Source organism: Seriola dumerili, unplaced genomic scaffold (assembly GCF_002260705.1).
Source record: "Seriola dumerili isolate Sdu_G_001 unplaced genomic scaffold, Sdu_1.0 BDQW01000202.1, whole genome shotgun sequence".
Classification (NCBI taxonomy): Eukaryota; Metazoa; Chordata; class Actinopteri; order Carangiformes; family Carangidae; genus Seriola; species Seriola dumerili.
In genome coordinates this window covers 322,226-346,767 of record NW_019174457.1, presented here as the reverse complement: position 1 = coordinate 346,767, position 24,542 = coordinate 322,226, and the positions used below count along the sequence as shown (strand labels likewise).

At 39.4% G+C, this 24,542-nt stretch overlaps 1 protein-coding gene across 3 annotated transcripts in view; it reads right to left on the bottom strand.

Annotated features, from left to right (window-relative positions):
* The window catches only part of LOC111228163 (phosphatase and actin regulator 4A-like), a 31,266-nt gene extending 17,693 nt beyond the window's left edge, over window positions 1–13,573 (bottom strand). The window contains exons 1-3 of one of the 3 annotated variants that reach the window (XM_022753964.1): window positions 13,379–13,573; window positions 12,406–12,499; window positions 6,988–7,032 (exon numbers count right to left, since the gene is read on the bottom strand). In XM_022753964.1, the coding sequence (XP_022609685.1) occupies window positions 6,988–7,000 (13 nt within the window). In that variant the 5' untranslated portion in view covers window positions 7,001–7,032; window positions 12,406–12,499; window positions 13,379–13,573. Of the gene's footprint in view, window positions 1–6,553; window positions 6,672–6,987; window positions 7,033–12,405; window positions 12,500–13,378 lie in introns of those variants that run through there. The other 2 variants (XM_022753965.1, XM_022753963.1) reach the window with 2 other exon arrangements.
* Window positions 13,574–24,542: the final 10,969 nt, after the last annotated feature.

Sequence of the window (24,542 nt, the reverse complement as noted above, 5' to 3'; positions counted from 1 at the left end):
AGATAAATGTAACCAACATGAAGAGTCAGAAACGAAAGCTCAGGACATCAGGCTGCATTAGGAAAAAAAAAAAAAGTTGAATATTGGAGGTGTTAATGATTTAATGCATGACCTATTAATCACGTACTTGAATGTGATCAATCATGAATATAAGAGCTGACAGTGCAGATCTCCACACATTGGATGTGTCCATGCGGCTGCCATCCAATTTCCATACAGCCGAGACAAATGTGCGGCGTGTGCAGCGGACAACAACAATCACACCACAGTGTCGCAGACACAATACGAGTAGTTTTTCCATATGCATATAAATGACAATTCAGTTCCAAGTCACGCCTCAACAACACGATATGCTTATCTTCTCCATAATAAAAATAGTAAGACTTCAGTCTGGTGTCAAAAGAACAGGGCAGTCCGTTTTGGTTTATGCTAAAATTAAAAATGAGCTGCCACTTGTAATCATTTTTAGGCTACAGCCCTTTTCATCGACCCATGTTTGGGTTCAGCTCTTTTTAAGTGCTCCTCATGTTTAGTCCCTTCTAATTTAAGTCCTCAGCTAAAGGCCAGTGTCTGGCTACAGTACGCCAAATTAATCGGAGAGCTAATCAAACTGGTTGAACTTTCCTAACACCTCTGGTCCGGCCTGTCTTTGTGCCTCCTCAGGATCAGGATTGGATTGAAGGAGCAAACATTCAGCGGGGTTAAAGAATTAATATCAACATGATCCCCTTTGCACGAGCAGTTGATGCCAACTAGCGGCTATGCTAACCCTCCTCTCTGAGGGGAAGAGCCTTCAACGATCCTTCCTCCTGTGCACGATCATGTTTTGATCCGGAGTGTGCACAGAGGGGAGGGGCTACTCGCAGATGGGTGTGTTGTCAATGTGTTTGTGTGAAAGAGAGGGAGAGGGAGAGGGAGGGAGAGAGAGAGAGAGAGAGAGAGAGAGAGAGAGAGAGAGCAGTTGTGTCAGTCTCTCCACCAGATTAACTGCTAATGGACATAATTGTTAGTTGCAGCCCTGGTATTGATTTTCAAAACCAAAACATCATTCTGCAACTGACTGTTTTCATCACTGATTATTCCGCTGATCATTTTTTCTCAGAAAAATCTTCAAATTCGTCCTTTATCAGACGATCAATGCAAAACCTGAAAATATTTTATTTTATTACTATCATATGAAAAACAACAAATCTTCACATTTAAGAAGCTTAAACCAGAGAATATTTGGCTTCTTTGCTTGAAAAGTGACTGAATCAATCAATTGATCAACTAATCGTAATCAACTTGTTGTTGCAGCCCTAAACTGAGATTTTGAGAGTGAGAAACTTCCTGATTCATATAGAAAATATTCCATATGTCAGAGTGAGTCACATCTGACCATGACTATCCCAAACCGCTGTATTCTCACGGTCACTGTGAACATGCTCAGCTCGTCTCTGTGTCGCTACAGCGCACAACACATGAATCAACCGGTGGATTAATTACAACTTTCAAAAACTATTGTGATGCGACACAGTGTGTTATGTATCACATGACAGGACAGAAAGATGCGTTCTCTTCAGCCTTGACCTTTAAAAGTTTCTCTTTGTCTTCACACTTGGTTTCATTTATCACTACAGGGAGCAGACAAAAACTCTTTACAAAGGCAGGTCAGGATGAAAGGCTTCTGTGTCGATGAGCAATAGTTTGTCTTTACTCTGTATGTATTCATGTTGATCATACTTAATGTGCTATTACCGTTTCTCCGTTTGTTTGATTGTTTGTTTGCTACGCAAGTATAACTTTGGAAGTTTTTATCCGCAACTATTTTGATGATCTTGAATTTATGTTTTAGTTGTTTTGGTAAGAAAAAGCATGAAAGATTTTCTGTTTCTATTTTCTCAAATGTGATAATTTGCACTGTTGGTTAAACAAAAAAAAGACATTTGAAAATGTCACTTTACCATTAATTTATCTAGAAAATAACTGGCATATTAATCAATACTGAAAACAATTGTTAGTTGCAGCTCAAACATTGATAATTTGACAAAACACACATATTTAAGAGCTGGTTAATTGGCATTCGACCTAAGATGACCGTCAAACTCTGTTCATTAAAAAGTCTCTCCATCATATGTTCACATGATCCTGTCTGTCCACTGTGTGAAGTGAAGCAGGCTGTTGGATGTATGTATGTGTGAACTCCCATGCTGAAATGTGGGCGTACACAGGTCAGTGAACTCTGTGCAGTGCACTGGCCCTCACATTATATTTCTATTCCTGACACATAATCCAGACACCAGTGCAGCGTTAAACTGGGAGGGCTGGGGCGGCAGTGAACTGGGATAACACTGATGTGGCTTGGCTGTGTGTGATGTGGTGACTTTGTGTTACAGTAAAGCACGACAATCCGAGATGGCTGCTTTACAGATGAGGTGAAAGACTCTAGTAACAACAACAACACAGACTTCTGTAAATGTAGAACTCAAAGTGCTAATAAAAGCATGAAAGCTGCACTAACCAGCTGGCAACTGATGCAACACCCTGAACCCCTCTGGTTTAAAGCTGTCCATATGACTCACGCCAATCACATGACATGTTGACACCAACTACACAAAATAGCTCACCGGGGGCCAAAAATACATGTTGCATAGAGAGAAAAACACACAACAAAGAAGATGTTCCTATGTTGCTTGTTTCGAGTAGGAGTGTTGTGACGTGTCTGAACAGAAACCCTGCAGTTAAAAAACAAAACAAATATTGATTCAACCAATTGTGAGTGAGCAGGCCGTCGTTTCTGTTGAACAAACAGAAGGTCGTGACCAAATTAGAGTCGGTGGCCTGCATTGCACAGATGCTGGATTCCAATAGCTGACAGCTGTATTATTAAGAGGAGCTGTAGGTGCGCAAATACAACTTGAGAGAGGATCCAGCAAAAACTGGTTTTCAGTGTTTGAACTGTTATTAGCTCATGGGTCAGTGTACACACCCGCGACATGAGAAGTGAAGTCATTTAAGTTAAAACTGAGATCCACATGTGGAGAGCTGGTGGTGTCAGTTGGTGCCTTGTACCCTCAAATCTTTTGTTTTTTTTCCCCCCTCCAGGAAGGCTTCCTCGGGGGAGATGGAGCGCAGCGTGCAGACAGAGAGGAGTTTGTGTGGTTTGTGTATTTCACAATCACCACATTCCATCTGCACGCATTCTTCTACACCTGCCTGTGCCTGCCGCCTTACAGTTTTCTCTCTCTGCTTTAAAAAAAAAAAAAAAAAAAAAAAAAAACACCTGCCCCCCCGCCCCCTACACAAAGCCAAACATGCTCGCCAATGTCGTTTTCCACATCTAAAGAAATCAGTCAAAGTTATGTTCACGGGAAGCATTTAGTGCCGAGCCTCTGGCCCCCCTGGACTCACCCGTGTTGTGTTGGGCTGGTTGCTGGGCCACTGTCTCACTGCTAGCACTGTGTCCCATGCTACGGCTCCTGTCCCCACTGGCCTGCCGGGCCCTGCCTCTCCCGAGGCCCGCGGCAGGAGAGGAAAACCTAAAGCCACCTCGCTCTTCTCCACCCAGACATGGAGCTCCTGTAACTCAAGACTGTCTTGACTGCTCACTTGCGTCGTTTAGTCTCTCTCTCGTGTCTATAGTTTTTCCCTCCCCCTCCCTTCAGCCTGTGTTACTTGGTCTCCCCCTCCCTTCCTCCCTCCTTCGTTCGTTTTAAAACACCAGCACACTCACTCACTCCTTAGGTCCCTCCCTTCTTGGAGCTCTGACTTCATAAATAAGGTACGCCAATAAGGTAATCCTGCAGTCTTAGATGCCTTTCATTCCTGAGAGCAGATTTTTCAGGGGCAAAGTTCACAGTAGGCGAGCTTTGAGGTTTGGCCGGTCCAGCCATCAAGCCTTGAGGGATTTGCAATGCAGTGGGGGCCCCCCGCTAGCACCATTTCTCAGACTGACAAAACACTACTCCCTGAAGCGCGAGGGGCGGGCTCTGCTGCGTGAAGTAACTTGAGAAGTGGAAGGTGAGCTGGGCAAAGGTGGAGCTCAGTGCCAGAGAAGAGGAAGTGACACAGAAGGGGTGTCTGGTGACTCACCAGGGGGGGACGACGACGACGACTGTCCATTTAAACTACAAAATGCACGTGCAAGATGTGGATGTAAGCCACTTTGTTTTACAGCTATGATTGACACAATTCCTGGACCACACCTCCCTCAGGTGTGGGGGCAAAATTAGGGACGAGTGCCGAAACACGGTACTAAACAGACTCCGGTACTAAATTATTAAATCCAAGTGTAAGATAAATAAGCTCGTACTTTATCAGTTCTGCTCTCAGTACTGGAGAAATTGAGAAAATAAACTTCCTAATTATTATTGCTACATAAAAGTTATCTCACATTTTATCGCACCAGCTCAGTTTCTGATTAAGACATTTGTCTCTGATGCATTTCTGACTGTTAGAAATTCGCTGTGTGTGTAAAGGGTGGGGGCAGCTCCGTCTCACACACTGCAGCGCACACACACACACACACACACACACACAGACAATGCTATTAGCGACAATGGTGGAGAGAAGTAAACATTCAAAAGTGTGGTTACACGAGTTGCCACATGTATGTGTCATGCCTTTGGCATGTGAGGGCGGAAACACGAGCAATCTGTCAAAACATCGAGTGAAATAGATTAAAAGTTACAATTAGTGATTTGACAGTTCGCAGCTCAAGAATATTAATTTATGAACTGCACATATAAGAAAATCAAGCAATGTCAATGCTGTTCTCAATTTCTTTCTTTCTTTATCTTGAAAGAAAAATAGTAAAAAAGTAAATGATAAGAGTACCATTTAAGTATCAGATCGATAAGAAGTATAGATAACAGTCATAGTACCATCATATTGCGATTGTTTGGACAGATATTGCAATATGAAATGATGATTGTAGGGGAAAATATGAATATATATATATATATATATATATATATATAAAAAATGATGATGATGTGCCAAACAAGCATGTTCCTTTACATCTGGAGAATTTGATTTGCAGGCCAGGTCGTCTCTGCAGCACCACATTGCTTCATTTATGGTCTATTGTGATATTGCACTTGGCCATATTTTGATTTCAATAATGTTTCGATTCATTGTTCAGCCCTAATACCCTTAAAGTATTAACCTGTGTAAATGCTTTTATTACAACTTCATTTGCTGTTTTGTTTAGTTTTACTTCATCTTCCTAAATCCTGTTGTAACACACAGTGTCAAACGCACAACACACACGTGAGCAGTCACTGGGTCAAACCCTTAATCTCAGAAACATCCATGTCCATGCTGGACAGAAACAAGGCAGCCAGGCAGTCTGTCTCTGGACATTTCTATCAGAGCACCGTGTGATTTGATTATATGTAATCAGTGTGTGGGAGCTAGATAAGCTCCTACATCCATGTTAGAGATAAAATTGGAAAGTAGGAGAAAGGATGTTTCCACAGTTAGTCACACAGAATTTGGTTTATAGAAAGTTAAAAAGGACGAGACAGTGTAATGACATGTTCATGATGGATTTTCTCCACAGATGAGATAAAAATGAATAGCTTTCCATAAAATGTAGTCAAAAATAGCATGCTATTGCTAATATATAATATATTAAGTTATGCTGAATTACAACTTCAACTTTAGTTTAAAAAATAGAGGAAGTTTTAAAATAAAAAAAAAGGTCAAAATAAGAAGAAGTTTGGGAAGCAGAGAGAGAGAGAGAGAGACCAAACTATGCACATAACTGTTGCTCCCTCTACAGTCTAATTAAAGCTACAGCATAGAGGAACAACTGACACAGGAATGTACGGAACGCAAGACCACAAGCACACCTCTTGGTACAAGGATCATAATTAGAATCACAACAATCCTTGAAATTACTGGTAAATAAAAAAGCGATGACAAGCGATGACATCCTCTGACTTGTGAGTCATCGTGCCACTGAAACCTTTTGTCACTCTTTCCGTAGAGAAGCAGCAGATGGAGACAAAGAAATGTTTTCAGGCTTTTAAACCAAACCTGAGAAACACGAAGCCCCGGCTGAACAAAAACAACAAACAAGTTGATGACTCAGAAAAATACTACTATACTATCTCATAATGACAACTCCAAAACATACAATATAATGTGACATTAGCCAACATGCTGGATGGCTTTCAAAATATAAAGGACATGTGAAGCGTTGCAGCTGCTCAACAGAAGCAAATCATTTTCAGAATAGAGCCGAGGAGGAAGTCCAGTTTATTTTTACTGCTTGGACACGGGGCCAGGCAGGGATGAGTACATCAAGCTTCCTTAATCTGTTCCTGCCATGGCACAGATGTCTATGAAGTTCTCATAAGGCCACGTCCTGTTCTATCTTTACATTGACTAAAGCAATAACTGATCGATTTACTTTCAATACCGTCTCACATTTCAACAAAAGGGACATACTGCAAGCCAAGAGAGCGGACTACACTTTAAAGAATAAAGGTCAAATGTAAATTCAAATCTAATGTAAATCTTCAAAAATGTGAACATTCGCCAACAGACAGAAAGCAGGTTTACTCACAAATACATTCAGCCTGCACAGCCATCCCAGGTATTTCACACAGATGTCACAAATGCACGAACAACGGCTCAGCCCAGGAACAAAGATCCTCCGAGCGTGTACTTGATACGCCGAGGTTGTCAAACGAACAAGGTCAGTGGTGAAACAGACACAAGGCCATGCGTGGCAGTGAGAGAAACCGGCAGCTCTGCTCACGTACAGGTGTGTCCTCTGGGCGAGGGCCAATCAGATACCAGCAGTGTCAACAGCACAATGCATCACAGGGCCACCCCCTTAATGGACAACTTCATAACATGGCACTATGCTTGTTGACTCACCGCTTTCTGTCATCACGATACTACAGTTCAGATAACGTCAGTCTCACTACAGTCAGCATATACAATAAAATAAAACCTTTACAATTGGAGGAATAATAAAAATAGAGTTTCTCTTACCAGGATTTTCCATCACAATGTCCAAAACTCAGCAGTCAGCAGCTCCTGAAAACAGATGAATGCATTGAATCATTATGAAATGTATGAATTTAGAAGAATTTCAATAGTACAGCACAACACAACAGATTCATTCATTCATTATAAGATGCAAATGTGTCTAATTACAAGAGAAAGGATAAACAAATAATTTACTTTGAAAATAATGAGTGAAACAAAACATAATCTCATGGAGGGGTTGGGAAACTGCAGAATCCCAAAGCAGCCGATATTAAAATTAAACTTTAGAGGAACTAGCCGAAGTTATTCCAGTCACTTCAGGCTCCAGTTTCCCATTATTTCTCAGTAAATCAATGAATGACTCTCAGGGCACTTCAATAGATTGGATGTTCTCTGCAGCTAATGGGGGACAGACTGAAGCTGAACAAAAGCTCTGTTGTGTTAACTAAGACTAAACAGTGCATTAATTAGCTTTCACTCGCACGCACGCACGCACACACGCACACACACACTAGAAATCCACTCCTGCTCGACTTAAAAGGCAAAACAGTCTCATTCAGTTTTCCTTTTTTAAGTTATCAGCCAGTAGCAGTGTCCAGGAGAACAGGAGTACATCATTTCCCACGGGACTAAAGAATGAAATACACACTCTTAAATAATAGACTCTTCAACAATTAAAGTCCTTTGGTTTGAACAAAACACACACTTGATGGGCTGGTAAATATGAGTGTGCTGTGTGCAGTTTGGTTTTATAAACCATCTTACATGACGTGACGTGTAAAGCTCAAAGATGGGACAAAAAAGGTTAACTGTGGTTGAGCTATACCTGAGAGAGTGAAAATGTATACAAACAAATAACAGTATGGAAACATGGTAGTTAGTAATAACTGCAACTGTGTGATACAATGAGACATCAAGTAATGGAGTACTTTTCCTCTGAGATCTTGTTTGGCTCTTTCGAATCACTCTCATTTAGCAGTTTATTGGGTAAACTTCGCAGCTGAACTGTACTGCACTTATACCGAGAGGTGTTTGCTATCTAAATGGTAAAAAGTGTGTCAGCCCTCACACATTAGTGTATAACATATAATATACAAGTGTAAGCAGAGACTTATCTGCAAATTTTGTGACTAAGTTAGATATGAGTAGTTAACAAGGACCCGTGCTAATTGACAATTAATGTAAAACACTCATCTCAGAGGCGTTACCAGATGAACCCGACTTATTTTCAGTTTTCATAACGGAGGCCTACATAAGTCTGATCTAAGTTACCGTGGCAACAAGACCGCATGCTTGATGTCTCAGGGCCGTGTTTCGAAGTCATTAACGAGCGCTTCTTAAAGCAGACTTGACTTTGTTTGACCTCATTAGCTCTTTGAAACAGTTCAATCCTGGTTTACTTTGTTAGTTTAATTCAAGACAGGCTTTGCGCAGTAAGCTCTGCCTGTCTGAGCTACCTTTATGAAACACGCCGCTGGTACGGAGCTCCACAAAGCACCAACAATGGAGATACCACTTGCTCTAAAATCTGTTGATGAAGCCCAGCTAAAAGTCACACTGTATCTATCTATCTATCTATCTATATATTTATTTGTTTTTTAATTTAAAAAAGTAAACCAGTCAGGTTTCTTCTGCAATAGTGACAGCACTGTTCAGCAGTAGTCAATAAGTCATAACTGCAGGGTTTCCACTATATACGTTTTGTAGCGGCTGCCTGTCTGTAAAGGGCGGATACAGCAAGTGAAGACACGTCGTGACACCTGGAAGAGCAAAAGAACGAGAAGACAGAGAAAGTTGTTTCAGGACAGAGCTCACTTCAACGAGACAATCTGTGTCATTTCTCCTACAGACCTTCACACCAACTATTCAAATGATAACCCTGCCTGTAATTGGTCGAAGTCGCTAGGTGCGGCTACATCCTGACGCTTGGCATGGGAGGTTCCCCACATCAGTATCAGGCTGCACTTTGGAATGTCAAAAGTCCCTCAACAACAATCTGGTAAAGCCCGACCTTTGTGAATAAACAGTCTGCACAATGTGTACACAGCAGAATAAATAGGAGAGTGTAGCCTGACAGGCAAAAACATGATGGACTAGACCAGATTCTTATGGTGATTTGCTGAAGCACAACAGGTTCTCTATGAATTCAGCTTTCAAATGGGCTCATTTATTTTTAGCTTAACTTACTTCTACTGAAGGATCTCCCCAGTGCTGTCCTCGCGGTTTAGCTGTGACTTCTTGTTCCAGCAGGACAACTTAGCAGCAAAGTGATTATGGCGCTGCGTTTGCCAGGACACAGTCATCACCACTGACAAAAATACCAAGAAGTTGTTATAAGACTTAAACTAGTCCATTAAATCTCAAACTACAAAACCAACTCTGCCTTGATCTTTTAAAATCAGGCAGTAATAGCTTTTTTCCTTTTGTTTTTTTTGAACAGTGGCCAACCCTCTGCCTGGTCAGCTTTGGTTCAGTCCCAACTGGTTTGACAAGTGTTGGCATATGATGTACACACAGCACATGTGAAACAGCTGCATGGAGGATTACATGTCTGGACTGTACCACACTTCAAATGATCCACTGAAAACACTAATGTCCACCTCACTAGTGTGCAAGCTACTGCCGCATATCTGCCTCGGGTTATCAAAGTAACATTTATAAACAGTCATCATGTACAGCGCAGACGGTTCAGAGAAGTGCACACAAGGCTTAGAAAAATTAAAGATTGATACAACGCAGTTAAATCAGGAGACTGAGCTTCTGGAACAATAAAAAATTTAGCTTACACTGTATGTAGCAAAAAGCAAAAAAACAAAAACAAAGTATGAACGCTCCAATCGGCCTGCAATCGTATTATTACTGGTTTCACCTGGAAATAAATAGGTAAATAGGATGACTGTGTAAATTACTGACTTTGCATTTATGTCCAATAAATATCACCACTTATAGTAAACAGTAACAGAGTGTATCACAGTTACTGCATGCCCAGCACACTCATTGTTGACAATGTATTTCTCCCTTGATATCAATGTCATAAAAGACTCATAACTAAACACACAAAACAACTATTAAATCTGAGCTATTAACAATCATAGCCCCATTTGATTTGGTTTATGGTCTTGTCATTTAAGAGAAGGCTTAATCCATTTATTATTCACCGTTTCCAACCTGCCCATAAGAGAGAGAAGTCGATACACACTTGAACTCACAAATAATTCACTAGATCAAGTTCAGCACCACTGCAACTCTATTCTGTTATCAAATATCCTCCCGGGTGCACCGGGCCCAACGTGAGCTTCAGCTCAGAAGGGCAACAATTAGCAGGTGCAGGCTGGCAGCAAAGCAAACACAGAGTTGAGTTAATGTGCACCGCTTTGTGAGCATACAAAATCCCCATATTGAAATGCTTGACACCTTCGGGAGACCACAGGAACATGTACAAACACACAGGTTCCCGCCCAGTCCTGTCATTATCTTACAGAGTAGCCAGAGGTCAGAGAGGTTAACAGCCTGGTCTCTGAGTTAACTTATGTCCGGTTTTCACTCATTCTTAGCATTAGAAAGAGAATGACTTAGAGAACAGTAAGCAAAATGGCAGCTCGATTTTCCGGTTTAGTAACAGGATCCAGCAGCGGTATTTCATCACTTTCACACGGTGGTGAGTGTACACCTTTATATTTCTTATGGAGGTGAGGCTTCAGACCTGTTTACACAATAAGGTTGCAATACCTTGAATAATGTGTGAACTATTTAGGACATCTTATGACTGACATTTCAGTGTGAATACATTCTGAAAAATGTCAATTCATTGTGATATGTTAGATGTTCATGTTCGTGGCAGAACAAATACAAAGAGACTACTGAATAATTACATTGCATAAATGTACATATTCATTAATCATGCAACAACTGAGCCAATCACAATCAGAGAAGATGGCGTTATATTATTATGTATATCATTATTATTTATGTGTCTGATTTCCATGTTTTCTCTTGAAAATATTAAACTGAACTCCTATTTTATGTATAAAACGTAAAACATTAGAAATGATATTGAAAGAAAAACCATTAAAAACCATTCTTCTTACTTTCCACAATAATGATTGATCTAGATTTTCAAAGATGAGTGCATATTGAACCAACTAATGCCTTAAAAATCAGATAACTAGTAACAGAGCCGTGGTAACCAGAGTATAATTCACTCTCATAAATCGAAGCTCATTTTGGAAAGCCACAGAAAAGATTTCACCACTGTCAACTGCTAATTGGATAAGCTTACTGCCAGGCATGCTGCTTGTCATTAAAATAAAACACAAGAAACTGCATCTCATATAAGACTGCAACCAACTGCAACCACAGACTACAAATTCAGTGTTTCTTCACACAAATAACAAATATATCCAAGACCTTTGTAGCAATGTTAGCGATCCATATTGTGAACAAACCTTGTTAATGTACATTTTACTCAGTTCTAATGGAATGAATGTGTAGTTTTATGATAACTTATTATGTTGCCTTAGCAAAGAAAAAAACAACTCCTGAGAATGCTGCATGATGAATGACACTGTCAGAGCTACTTACTCTACATACTCTCACTCCATTGAAAAGTCAATGTTTAAAAATCAGCTGGGCCCTGTATGCACTGCGAGGTAGTGCATAAATTTTACACAATCCTGTTTGTTCAGTGTAAGCTCCCAATTAGCTCATTAAGAACTCCCAGTTCATCGGATAAAGGGCCAGAGTTCTGCAAAGCTGAGAGGAGTACAATCAGCCATTGTGCCAAGTTTCATTCTGCAGACTTAGCAATCACTAAATAAAGAGCCAAGATGGAGTTTGTTTGGGAGCGAGCTGCATGGATCTCAATGAGCCACTGTCAACAGCTTGCTGATAATGGCACACACACATCTGATTATGTAAGACACACACAGACCCCCAAGATTCAAATGCTCAAACAACTTCGGCTGAATACATCTCTGTTCTCTATTTATTTCTATTCTAACAACGAAAGCAGCTTGTTTTTATCAGATTCTGCCACTTGTACAGTTTGTTTCCAAAATCAAAACTGACTCAAGCGTCTACAGACTCTGCAAAATGTAGTTTTAGAAATATTTAATCTGCATCTAGATTGAGATAATATGTGCCTAACTTCCAACCAAATGCTAAATGTTAAATGTTTTGAAACATACTCATTACCATCAGTCAAACTGAACTGCAAACATTCCCTCTCTGGGTACAAAATTACCTCCAGACAAACAATTGGTTATCTGCCAAAGAAGGCACTTCTGTAAACAAGATTACAGTTACATGCCACGGTCGGTGTTCATTTCCCACCATTTGAATGCTCTGAAAAATCAATTCCAGTCCCCTGCAACATGCCCCACCACCATCAACCCCTCAACTTCATTCCACATTGCAACCCACCTTTATGTATTCAGATTGAGCTGAAATTTGCCACCATCTCTTCTGCTTGATACGTGAGGCGAAATCCTTGTGAGATGCAACAATCCACGACTATCTGTACACAAAGCACAATAAAATGAATGACCCGATTACAATGCCGCCTATCTGGAACAAATACAATAAGCTGCAGCTCCTTTTGTTTTCTCTCCTCTAACAGTCTGTGTTGTCCTATAGGGCGTAATACTGCTTTGAGGCAGCACTAAAAGCACTGGGTGCCTGTTGGAACAAGTAGACGGGCCTGTGAATGGAATGCAGAGGAACGTTTCACAGAGAGTTAAGTTGCTTCAAATAATTTACACCTGAAGCCTCCCTTCAGTCACTGTAATATAATGCTACAGCTGCCATGCAAAAGTCCCAGGGCTCAGTAACACCTCATAGGCAAATATACTGAATTGAAGAATTTCAAATATACAACACACATATATATATATATATATATATATAAATATAAAAGTCATAGGTTTTAACATTCTCACAGTGGTTAAGAATAACACTGAGATAGCCAAAACAGTCATAATAAGTCATAAATAAGGCTCTATTCTTCAGGATCGCCCTTTTGCTAGCAATACACGGGCTGTAACAAGCCAACATCAGACAGGTACATAACAGAGGACAACCGAGGCTAACTGTATAAAGTTAGACATACTGTAACACAGTCTGAGCACCGTCTGTTACTCTGTTCTTTTCGGTCTTCCTGTTCATTCCGCCTTTCTAATTTGACCAACTAATTTGTAAGCTAAAGATAGAAACGCATTACAAACAGTGCTGGCATAATGCTAATCCTTGGCTGATGCTAGCTAAAAGCAGAGTCGGCAACAGGTGGCTACTGTCCCTGTACTGTAGCATTAGCTTTGTTAGCAAACGTAAATTAGCTCGCACTTGTCGCTCTAGCTCAAACAGACGAATGTATTAAAAGTGCAAAAATGCGACTCACCTTTACTTGTAACCGCTCAACTTGTGAGATAGTGTATCCAAAAGGAAGGAGACGTGTTTCCCCCGTATCTCGTTGACCCCTGATTACTTTTGACACTTGTCGCTGCTGTCCATCACTGGGAGAAAGCAAGGCGGAACTAGCTTCACTAACTACCTTTTGACCCAAATAGAGTCATAAAAGTAACTTTCTGACGTAGGCGGAAGAAACAAAGCGCACGAGCATCGCCTCAATTTTACACCAAACGCCAAGAGAGAAGTTAAAATCTTCTATTTGAAACTTCTTTCTTGACACTTTAGTTTCAAAAAGGTGTTTGCACATTAACTCGCTTGGGAAGATTAAATACTCTCACGCATGCGCACTTTCCAGCGAGGTTGCTCCCCCAACAGCAAAAATCTGAACACACACAAACCGCAGGTACCACGTGACCACGTGAGCTCTCATAATGACATGCATGAAGCTGAAGCATTTCATGGTTACGGTTGGGCAGAGTTTGTTGACGGTGGTTAGAGGTAAGGAAAGGGTGGTTACATGATTTACAGTCGGGCAGTGCCATGGTATCACTGTTTGAAATGATTGGTTGACGTTTTCCAATGCAAAATTATACAAAATGTCATTTAAAAATATATATATTTATGATAAATAGATTTTTTAAGTTTGTTGATAGATAGATAGATAGATAGATAGATAGATAGATAGATAGATAGATAGATAGATAGATAGATAGATAGATAGATAGATAGATTTAAAAAATAAATTGATGATAATTAATTAATTAAATTAATTTAAATAAACAACCATAACTACAATATACTATATGCTGAATATAAACTGCACAATGATACATAAACTCTAATTCACTGTACGTTAGTGCATCAAAAAGCTGTACAGTAAGGTGCACGATTGCACATGGATGTTACACAGAATTAACTGTGCATTGTATGTATTGTAACAATAAGCACAATGTAAATACACATGCAACAGTATATACAGACAGTCCTAGATAAATTATCAACAGATGAATCTAAAATGTAACAGATGCGATGGATAATGTAATCCGGGTGTCTTCCTTCAGGCAGAGAAGAGTCTTTGTAGTGCAACAGCATCATTAATAATCATAAATAAAATATATTTATGATTATAATATCAATAATATAATATCAACCATCATATTTCCTATCTATACACGAGCACAGCCTTAATGAGCATGACACACTTTCATTAGACATAATGCTTGTACTGTATATGTGACAAATAAAACCCTTGCACATGAATATTCAATACGGAAACATCCCTTGTAGAAACTATGTCTTGAAAAGGGTATATTTGTTGAACAGCTTTTGAATACAGATAGATGGTCATACATTAACATATATTTCTCTACTGCTGTGCGTTTGATCTGTCAGTTATCCCAGCTCTGGAGGTCCAATTTAATTGCATTTGACTGCAGCAAATCCTGACAGGATGTTGACATTATTAAGGAAGATACTTGGGTGTATAACATGAATGTACACTAACCCTTCTTCTGTGGGGATGTTGATTGAAAAGGGAGAAATATTGTATTAGTCATAGTAAGAGATGTTCTTTTTTTACATTTTACATTGCAGTGAAACGTGAACTAGGTAGGTTTAAGGTTTAATATTTTTGAAAGGCGAAAGACTGCAGATAAATAAAAAATAAATGCTGACATGGACAAAGATTTCTCTTTTTTGCAGATTTTTTTTATATGCAAATTCACATTTTAAAAAAAATAAATGGACTGACTTATTATTATTAATTATTATTGTTATTGCAGGTACACTGCTTATGCACATTTTAAGTTGCACCCATCTGCTCTCTTTGAAACCTGAGCAAGTCACGCATCGTTTGTCTGCTGCAGGTACATACTTTAAAAGTTTGAAGACTGTGATCTCTTCTGGTCATTTGCTGAACTACACGCCATGAGTGCAGTACATGTTTTTTTGTGGACTTGTACACCATAAATGAGTGACATAAATTGGTCTGCCACCTACTGGCCTTTTAAAGACTCTGTCACTGAGCGTATATGTAAAGTGGCTGGACAACTAAAACTCAGGAAAGAGAGACAGACAAAAACAAACTTCTCAGACCCTTTTTTTAAACACATCAATAATGTTTGCAGTAATCCAAGAACAGGGCATCGATGCCAGAGCTGATAGTGGTGCAGTTCAACTCATGTAACTCTGATAAAAATGTATGTGCCCTTTGTTTGCCTGGTATTATTAAGTAAACACACCATACAGCGCTGCCTGCTGTGAGAATAGCAGACGCAGCCATGCCCAGTCTGGGGCGGTGTTTTTCTTTTTCTTCTGCTGAATACTCTGCTAGCACAGCTCTCCATGTGAGGAGCTGTTGGCTATATGACGGAAAAGTCGGACAAAAGCAGGCCTGCTCCTGACCTTTAGTCTAGTCATACTGCCCCAGACAGGGCCCCCACCCTCTTACTGTATTTAATTATAGTCCTTTTATGATTTGACTCCTAATTGTTATTTGCTGGGTCACTGTTTAAGGCCTATGGAGGAAAGAAATGGCGATACAGTTCTAACTGATGACAGCGACATAATGATAGACATGCAACATGTATTATTCAGTATTTCTCCTTTGTTAGATCTGTATACCAGGGGTCTCCAAGCTTTTTTACTCTGAGAGCTACTTTGATAAAATAAAAGGGGTTGTGAGCTCCTTACATTACATTTATGTTACATTTATTCACATATCATATCAAAACACTCAAACTGATCTCCAAAATAAATCAGATGAATACGATAATTAATCAAATATCAAAATCCAAAATCACATTTTGTACCATGTGAAACTCACGAGACGTCACATCAGAGTCAATTTTTGTGTCCAAAATCAAAATTAATGCAAATAAACGTCCATAAATCTGCTTAGAAACCAGAGAAAAGAAGAAGCTCCTCAGTCAGTGATCAGTGACAGTTGTCAGTAAATTCAATGGTACATAACGAACAGGAACTTAAAATAGCTCATTCACTACACTTCATTTTCCAAAATGTAAACAAACACAGGCTCAAGTTGAAGCCCACAGCTGAACACATTTCATCCATGCCAACAGGTTTCCTGTTTGTTGGAAATGTGGAGTTTATATCTGCGTTATCAGAGGAGTTGCTATCACTAAATGTGGCCTACGGCAGATCTGGTGTAAACAAACCTGCAGTAACTCGTGTGACTGACAACTGACAACTGAGAACTGACTGTGCATTTGATTTAGTTGCAGATTTACTGAGTGAAGTTGTGTTTGAACTACACACCCACTGTCTGCACAGACTATAATCTCTGAACCTTTGGGCGAGCTGCTCTGAAACAGGGGGAGAGTTACTGGTAGCCACCTGTTGGAGACCCCTGTTGTATACCCTCATGTTAACAGTTTAAGTAAAACAATACACGACCTTACAGTAAATGCCTAGTAGTTATGGTATTAACAGAAACATGTTTTTGAACATACTGTACAAGTTTTCCTCCTTCTGGTGATTTTCCACAAGGCGGATTCAGTTTCCTCACATATAACGTCGCATTATGGGTACATTTCCACTTAAAAGAATATTTTGACAATCAGCATTGTGATCTTTCATAGAACACCCTCATATTAAACTTAGAAACAGTGAACAAACAGAGGAAACCTGCGTCTCTGAACCCTGGAAAGGCTAACTATAAATATGCCAGATAGTCCAACCATTTCATGGTGAATAGAATCCGGACAATACATGTGCTGTTTGATTAGCCTCGCCCACGTCTTCAAAATTATAATTACTCAGCAGGATCATGTTTCAGCTTTTGTTGTATCTCTTTGTTGGATGTTCATTTCCTGTTACTAATTTGGACGATCTGGCCATAAATTCTGTGGATGAATAAGATGGAGACGGCTGTGATTCATATCTGCTCAACTCACTCAACCTCCTGTCAGATTTCATAGCATTACAGATTAATAGATATCAGATGTCTCCAGACGTGGACCAAATACACAATCCCATTACATGAGTCAAAGTGCTGGAGTACTTACTTTTAAAAAATACTAAAGTATTCAAAAGTTCATTTTTTTATGTGAATGCATTGTTGTATTCCACAGTGCATTCACAGAACCTATTGACTGAAACAAGCTACTGAAGCACTGGCTACCTGTAGAAAACTTTGTTTATCACTTCATCTGGTTGCCTTTTCACTACGCATCAATTGTTCTTTTTGTACAATATTCCACAGTTATGGTTACAGACTCTCTCTCCACCTCCCTGCACTTGTATTTGAGTCTAATTCATTTGTCAAAACAGAGACAAAATACATAATAAACAACATGCGATAATATTATTACCATGAATTCTTTTGGTCACGATAATTGCGTGGTGAAAATGATATCACCACAGCCTTAATTACTGCCAAAGTTGTTTTTGTTGCTGGCACATTACAGAAAACAAAAATAATAATATGTCTGATGTGCAGTTTACATTCTTGCATATATAGCAGATCTAGATTGGACATGCTTTCCAGGGGAATTACTTTCCACTTGTAACCATAATATAAAGATGGAAAAAGTGAAACAGCAAAAACACGAATGTAGGTTATATTTGGTTGCAAGGGTGAAACCACTGACCTGATAATAGAGCCGCCTACGTTTCCCTTGTCTCACCCTGCAGGAAACAGACAGGAAAACAATAAGGTCATCGCTGTGGACACAGAGGCTGATTATAAATTGCCCTATCACAGCTTCACTCAAACAGTAGATAAGCCAATGCCAGGCAGGCTATCCTGAAAAACAGATTATGGGTGACTCATGATGTCAATGCTCATTACCGACTTTTATAAACCTGCATGACAACATCATGACAGACTGCTATGACACTAAACACCGTTTCCCCATCAATCAGGCTCATTACGAGCTGGACCGTGCAACACTTAATTACCATCTGAAATTAACTTATTATAAACATCAGCAAGTGTTGTGACAAGTCAAGTGGAAACTAATAAGATTAGAAAGATTTTAACTCTCCCTGCAGGATAATTGGGTTGTTAAAGAAGAAAAACAGGAAAATTATGCATCAAAACATTATGTACACATGGACACACTGGTGGAAAATACATTTGATCAAGTACTTAAAGGTCCCATACTGTGGAATGTCTTTTTTGATAATAAAGGTATATGTTCTATATTAAAACTGTGAAAGTATCAAAGTGTACAATCTATGAACAAGATGCACACAGCCTGTATTCAGAAACTGAGCCTTAAAATGGGCCGTCAGGACTTCTGCAACTTTGTGATGTCACAACAAAGCAGTCATCGCTCTCAGCCATGCCCCACCACCCAACCTTGCAGGATTTGGTTTCTCTGACCTGAAATCTGCTAAAAAAAAATTTATGTGATGACTCAGAAAACAGTCAGCCAATCAGAAGAGAGGCTCACTGACCTGTTGTTAGTAGTGCTCCATAGAGAGGCAAGAGAGAGGAGATGTGAAACTACTAAAACTTGAAATAAAACACCAGAAAAGTGCAAAATATGAGACCTTTAAGTACAAAATGGATGCACTCGTACTTTTCTTAAAACCACTTTATATTTCTACTCAGCTACAATTCAGTGTGCGTCATCAGAACCTGTCTGACTTTCAAGGTCCCATATTTTACACTTGTTTGTTTTATTTGAAGTGTTGATCCATAAGAAGATATATTTGTAGTTTTAAGAACCAAAAACCATCTCAGTGTAGTTTTACATCTCCTCTCTCAGGCTTCTCTCTGGAGCTCTAGTAACAACAGGTTGGTGAGCCAATCAGAAGAGAGGATCTGAGCCTCTCAGTTGACAGAACACAAACAAGGTATTATGTCTGGTTTCACCACGTCACAGTTTGCGTTCCGTTGTTGGTGGTATAAGCACATTAATATGACTTTATCAGAGAATAAAGTACAGGGGTGTGGTGTCTTGAGTTTGAGCGCCTGATGTCTGAAGGATAAAAACGCTCTGTCACACCACTGGAAATTATATCGATACTATTGTTGGATAGGGATACTGAAACCATCTCTCCCAAGTCACTCAAAAATAAATAAGCATCAGACACGCTAGTCACTATTCTGTCTCAGTCAGCTGAGTCAACTGACAAGGCCAAACCACCCGAAGAAAGTGGGAAATGAGCTCAATAAAGATGTGGCTCAGAGATAGGGTGAAACTGAAATTTGAAATGACAGGAAGATTAAAAAGTGTATGAGTTGAAAGCTGATATTACAAATCTTTCAAAGGGATCAAAGGGATGATACAAGTCACACATGATGCAATCTCACCCAAACTGTGACTCCCTGCACAGTTTTCTTCTCAGTTTTATCTTTCATCTTGATTTTTGCTGTAAAAAAAAAAAAATAGGGCGCAGATGTGTTTTATTGTTGTTTTACATCGACTGATAATCTGATGAGCGACAGGATAACGTGGAGGCAGAATCGATGTCTGATGGCGCTCTCAGATAGGACCACAGAGCATCAACATCAAGTTAATTCCTGGAAAAGTCACTTGCGATTAGTTGAATATGCACCATGTATGTTAAAAGCAGTCCGATTACAGCCATTATAAAAGCTTGAAACTTTCAGCCTATTTTATTTCAGAACAGCTCAAACAGTGAGTGAATCAGTTCGAGGTGAATAGTACGTTTTAGAAAGATTTCCATAAGTTGTAAAAGGATTTAGGAAAAGTACAAAAGCCTTATCTGACTGAATTTAACACAAAGGTCACAAATTAGCAGATTAGGTTTTCTGCCAAGACTCAACTAAATCCGTCTGCCGGGGGTGACACATCGTCTGGTCATGGTCTCACAGACATTAGACGCAGCAATGTGACTGCAGAGGACAAGCAGTTTTATGATGGCCAGACAGGTGGATAGAAGATTTATGCATTACAGCATCAGTGACTGGCAGCATTTCAGTGTCACAATGTCTAGTCATAACACTGAAGCAGTCGTGTTTGCATATTTTTTTATTTTATTTGCCTATCTGAGAGGACAAAGGGACTTTCATGTGATACCATACCCAGTGACCAGAATATTTATTGATTCACCGACTGATTACCTTTCCTATCCTTGTCCCTGTCTGTGGAGGTCAGGGAGACGTCACTGTGAATACTATTAGTGTCAAAACAGATTTATGCAGTCTTAAAAAGGTGGGGAAGTTTCATTTACTGTCATGTCTGCTTCTCCCTTCTCGTAAGATAACATCTTTAAGCTGTAGACAGTGACCCATTCAGCTCTCAGCTAATCAAGAAAACATTTTCCTTATACCAGCATGAAAAATGAAAAAAAAGAAAAAGTGCAGTGTAGTAACACAAACGGTCAAATTTGCTTACCATTCTCCATGGTGCTGGTGCGGTATGGTGGTATGGCCGACAGTGATTCCAGCCAAGATGACCAAACTATGATATCATTATTTTATTTTGTAAGATTTGGTCTCTGTTATTATATTGTGTGTCTATTCAAATAATACTTTTCAAGAAGACATTTTGTCATCATGTTCGCAATTGTTGCTCTTTCCAATCAATGCCACTCATTAAAGTATGAAGCTGGAGCCAGGAGGCAGTTAGCTTATCTCAGATATATGTAGATATGAAGCAGGGGGGTAGCCTGGCTTTGTCCAAAGTTCAAACATACAGTGCACCATCAAAATACAGTTATTAAGTGACAACAATAAAAAATAAAATATACCTACAATAACATTTTTCGCTTTGGAGGAAGCTGAAACAAGCTGTGAACGGTTGCATACTTACACATCCAGCAGAGCAACATTAGCATTCATTTGAAGTCGTCTCGTCTCGTCTCGTCGTCTCCCACTTATCGAAGACGTGTGTCCACAATATTCAGACGGCTTTTACACTTGTTTTGGTCTCCACCAACTCAGGAGAAAATTATCTCTCTCTTTAGCTGCTAAATGTTGCACTATTTTCAGAATTAGTTGCAAACTTAGTCTATCTATTATTTGGTGCTGGGTAGGTAGAAAAATGACAATGATGAGAGCAGCACCTGAATCAAAACAGTGAAGTCATGGGCAGGAAAACTCTGATTTAAAAGATGTTAGAAAGCCCAGTGAATCTGAGGGGAACTGGAGAGTTGGGGTTTATCACTACAAGCAGCTCCTGTCACATAAAAATAGTCATGTTCGCAATTGTTAATATAAGAATATTGATTATGGTGCTTGAAAAAAGATGGTTTACGCTTTCAAGCGCCAGTTGCGTGTGTCACATAATCTCATGGTGCCAGATTGGAAATGTAAAATGTGACTCTGTGGAGCCGCTGTTCGAGATAAGATGTTGGTTCTGTGCCATACGTAAAGAGTAAGCATCAGCCTTTAGCTCTGTAGATAGCTGACTGATCAACTAGTCCAAGAAAAACATTATTTTGTCATTAGCTACATAGGTCATATTATTAAGGCTTGTTGACTCTGCAGCCTATATCATCCTCTGTAATACAGTGGCTTCCTTTTGCCGACAACCCTGGCGAGGCAAGATGGATTACCTCATTGTGATAATGAACCTTTTAAGACATCGTCTGCAAATAAAATCCACTCAGCTAATAGGCTTGAGATTTTGAGGTCAAAAAATTCGCCCGAGATTATCAGAATTCGGCTTATTGGTTGGAGAAAGGTAAACATTAAATTCCAAGGGTGTAGGCAACTGGTTAGGGGCGAGGTCGGGGTCAGGTTAAGCATCATAAGACATGATTGGGTTAGGTTCAGGTTAAGGTAACTGGATTGAAGGGGAAACAGACTTTACTTCACTTCTACTCCTGAGCTGGAATCTGACGCCAACTGTGGTTAAATCTTTTAGACTAAAGACCTGATGACATTGGCTGATACTTGATTTAAAGACAAAATTTGACTCCCCACAGTATCAGTCATAAGGTGATAAGTGGATAAACTGGCGAGGGCCAAGAAGTTTTTGCATCAGGTTCAACTTTGGTGAATTTTAATCCTCAAATTTGCATCATTAATGAACCGCAAGCAGTCTTGACATTAATGACCTTTGGAGAGTCCAAAATGAGGGAGGATATATTAGCTGTGCTGCACATTCACAATTTCTTTCCTCCTTTATTAGAGAAACTGTTCCACAAAAGAGCAAAGTTGTGACTAGGCTTAACAAACAAGCTAGCAAGTTTACTAACTGACCGTTAGCAAGCTAGTTAGCCTGGAGAGCTTTATTTTCCCTGTTCAGTAACTTGTTAATGAAGAGTGTCCGAGTACAAACTGTTCCACAAAGGATTAATGTTGTGCACACAGACAGATGAAGGAGCCAGTGGTACAAACACATCTTTTGAAATATGAACTTAATGTCTTGTTAGCAACCGAATTTAGCAAACAAGCTAACAAGTATACTAACTGACTGTTAGCAAGCTAGTTAGCCTGGAGAGCTTTATTTTCCCTGTTCAGTAACTTGTTATTGAACTAAACTGTGTACAGTAGTGAAAAGAAATGCCAGAGTCAGTAGAGAGAATCTATTTTGACAAACTAGTGCTAGCCTGTTCAGCTAACAAGTTAGCTGTTAGCTCACCAGCTACAGTAGTTCAGCATCTAGCCCTTTGACTCAATACTTTGCAAAAATGTGCAGATTAATTTAGCTGTACCACTTTCTGCCATGACCAGGCCTGTCAAACACATCAGGATCCACCCGTCCTCCTGTCAACCCCTCTCCTGTCATCAGGAATAATCTTCCTGGGCGTTCCTGCTTGATAAAGCTGAGGATAGGAGCAGGTCTGGAGGAATCTAGCATCATGGAAACTTGATTAAAAAAAAAAAAGAAGGTTGTTAGAGGCAAGGGTTTTTGTTTTAAGGGGAGATTCCAGAGACTATAATTAGTTACCCAGAGATCTGCAGAGTGTCAGATATATTTAGGCTAGAAAATAAAACAAAGGTGTCTGAAGTTATGGAATTTGTGCGAGTGAAGATTGATAAGATCGAGGTGCAGGCTAGTGTCTGTAATGTTTATAAGGGGATAAACATTCTCAGCAGGGCATTAGCTTAGTTTTCTCCCACATGTACAATAATGACATGATGTTAGTGTCTTGGGCTCAGATGGAATTTACCCATTGGAATTTACATTCCTTTGTGAACAAGGTCATTGTAATGGTTTTATCTCCCACATGTTAAAACAAGAAAAATCCAACTAGAAGAGAGGCTGAGAAAAAAACAAGCAAAAAAAACAAAACAAAACATGGTCACATTAAAACAAGATTAGATAGTAATGTGTGAGACATTAGTTGCGCTAATGCTGAGAATCACAGTTATATACCTGAAGGCAGTGTTAATGTCTGAAGATTAGCTGCTTAATTGTGTTTACTGCAGTTTGAGTAGGCGGCACGAATGAAGGGGGTCGTTGCCATGCTAATCATCCCATCCTCTGATCTTTCATGGGCCGTGGCATGTTAGCTTCAAGGTGAGGAGAGGGCCTGAGGCACAGGTAGGGCTAATGGTTCTGATTAGATGAGTTGAGGTGTGGGTCAGGCAGAGTAACACGGTGCCTCCTGTTGACCACTGCTTTAAGGAGAAAGAGGTCCAAGAGGAAAAGATTTGTCTAGAAGAGAAGAATCCAGTAAAGATAAACTGGATGAATTAAAGACATACTTAAAACTTTTTAAATATATATATTTCTATATTTTTATCTTTACTTTCACTTTATTGTTCTTTTTCTTTCTGTTTTTAGGTTTTTAAAAAAAACCAGCTACAAAAAACTGAAATAAAAGTAAAACTGAAAACTCAAATTATGTTTTCCTGTTTTGTTTCAGCTTGTCACCTTCCCAGATAAAGTTTATGAAAATTACTGGAAGTTCCTTGAAAATTTCCTTGAAAACTTACATTTCCTTTGGAGATTTTAAACATTATTATTTGATGTAGGCTATTTTAGGACTATTGTTAAAATGTTTTTGTTAATTCTCTGTGTCTTGCATTGTGCAGTTGTGTTGTCTCTTGTGATTGCCTCTTGTTCTCATGTCTCTCTCTTGAAAAAGAGATTTTAATCTCCATGAGACTGTCTGATTAAATTAAGATTAAATTAAAAAAATGAGATGAGTTGTCTTTCTTCCTCAACAGTGAAAAATTATTATAACAGAATTTGATGTTTAAATTCTTTAAGAAAATCAATATCAATAAATATCAGGCTGTATAATTTTCTGTAAGTGATTGT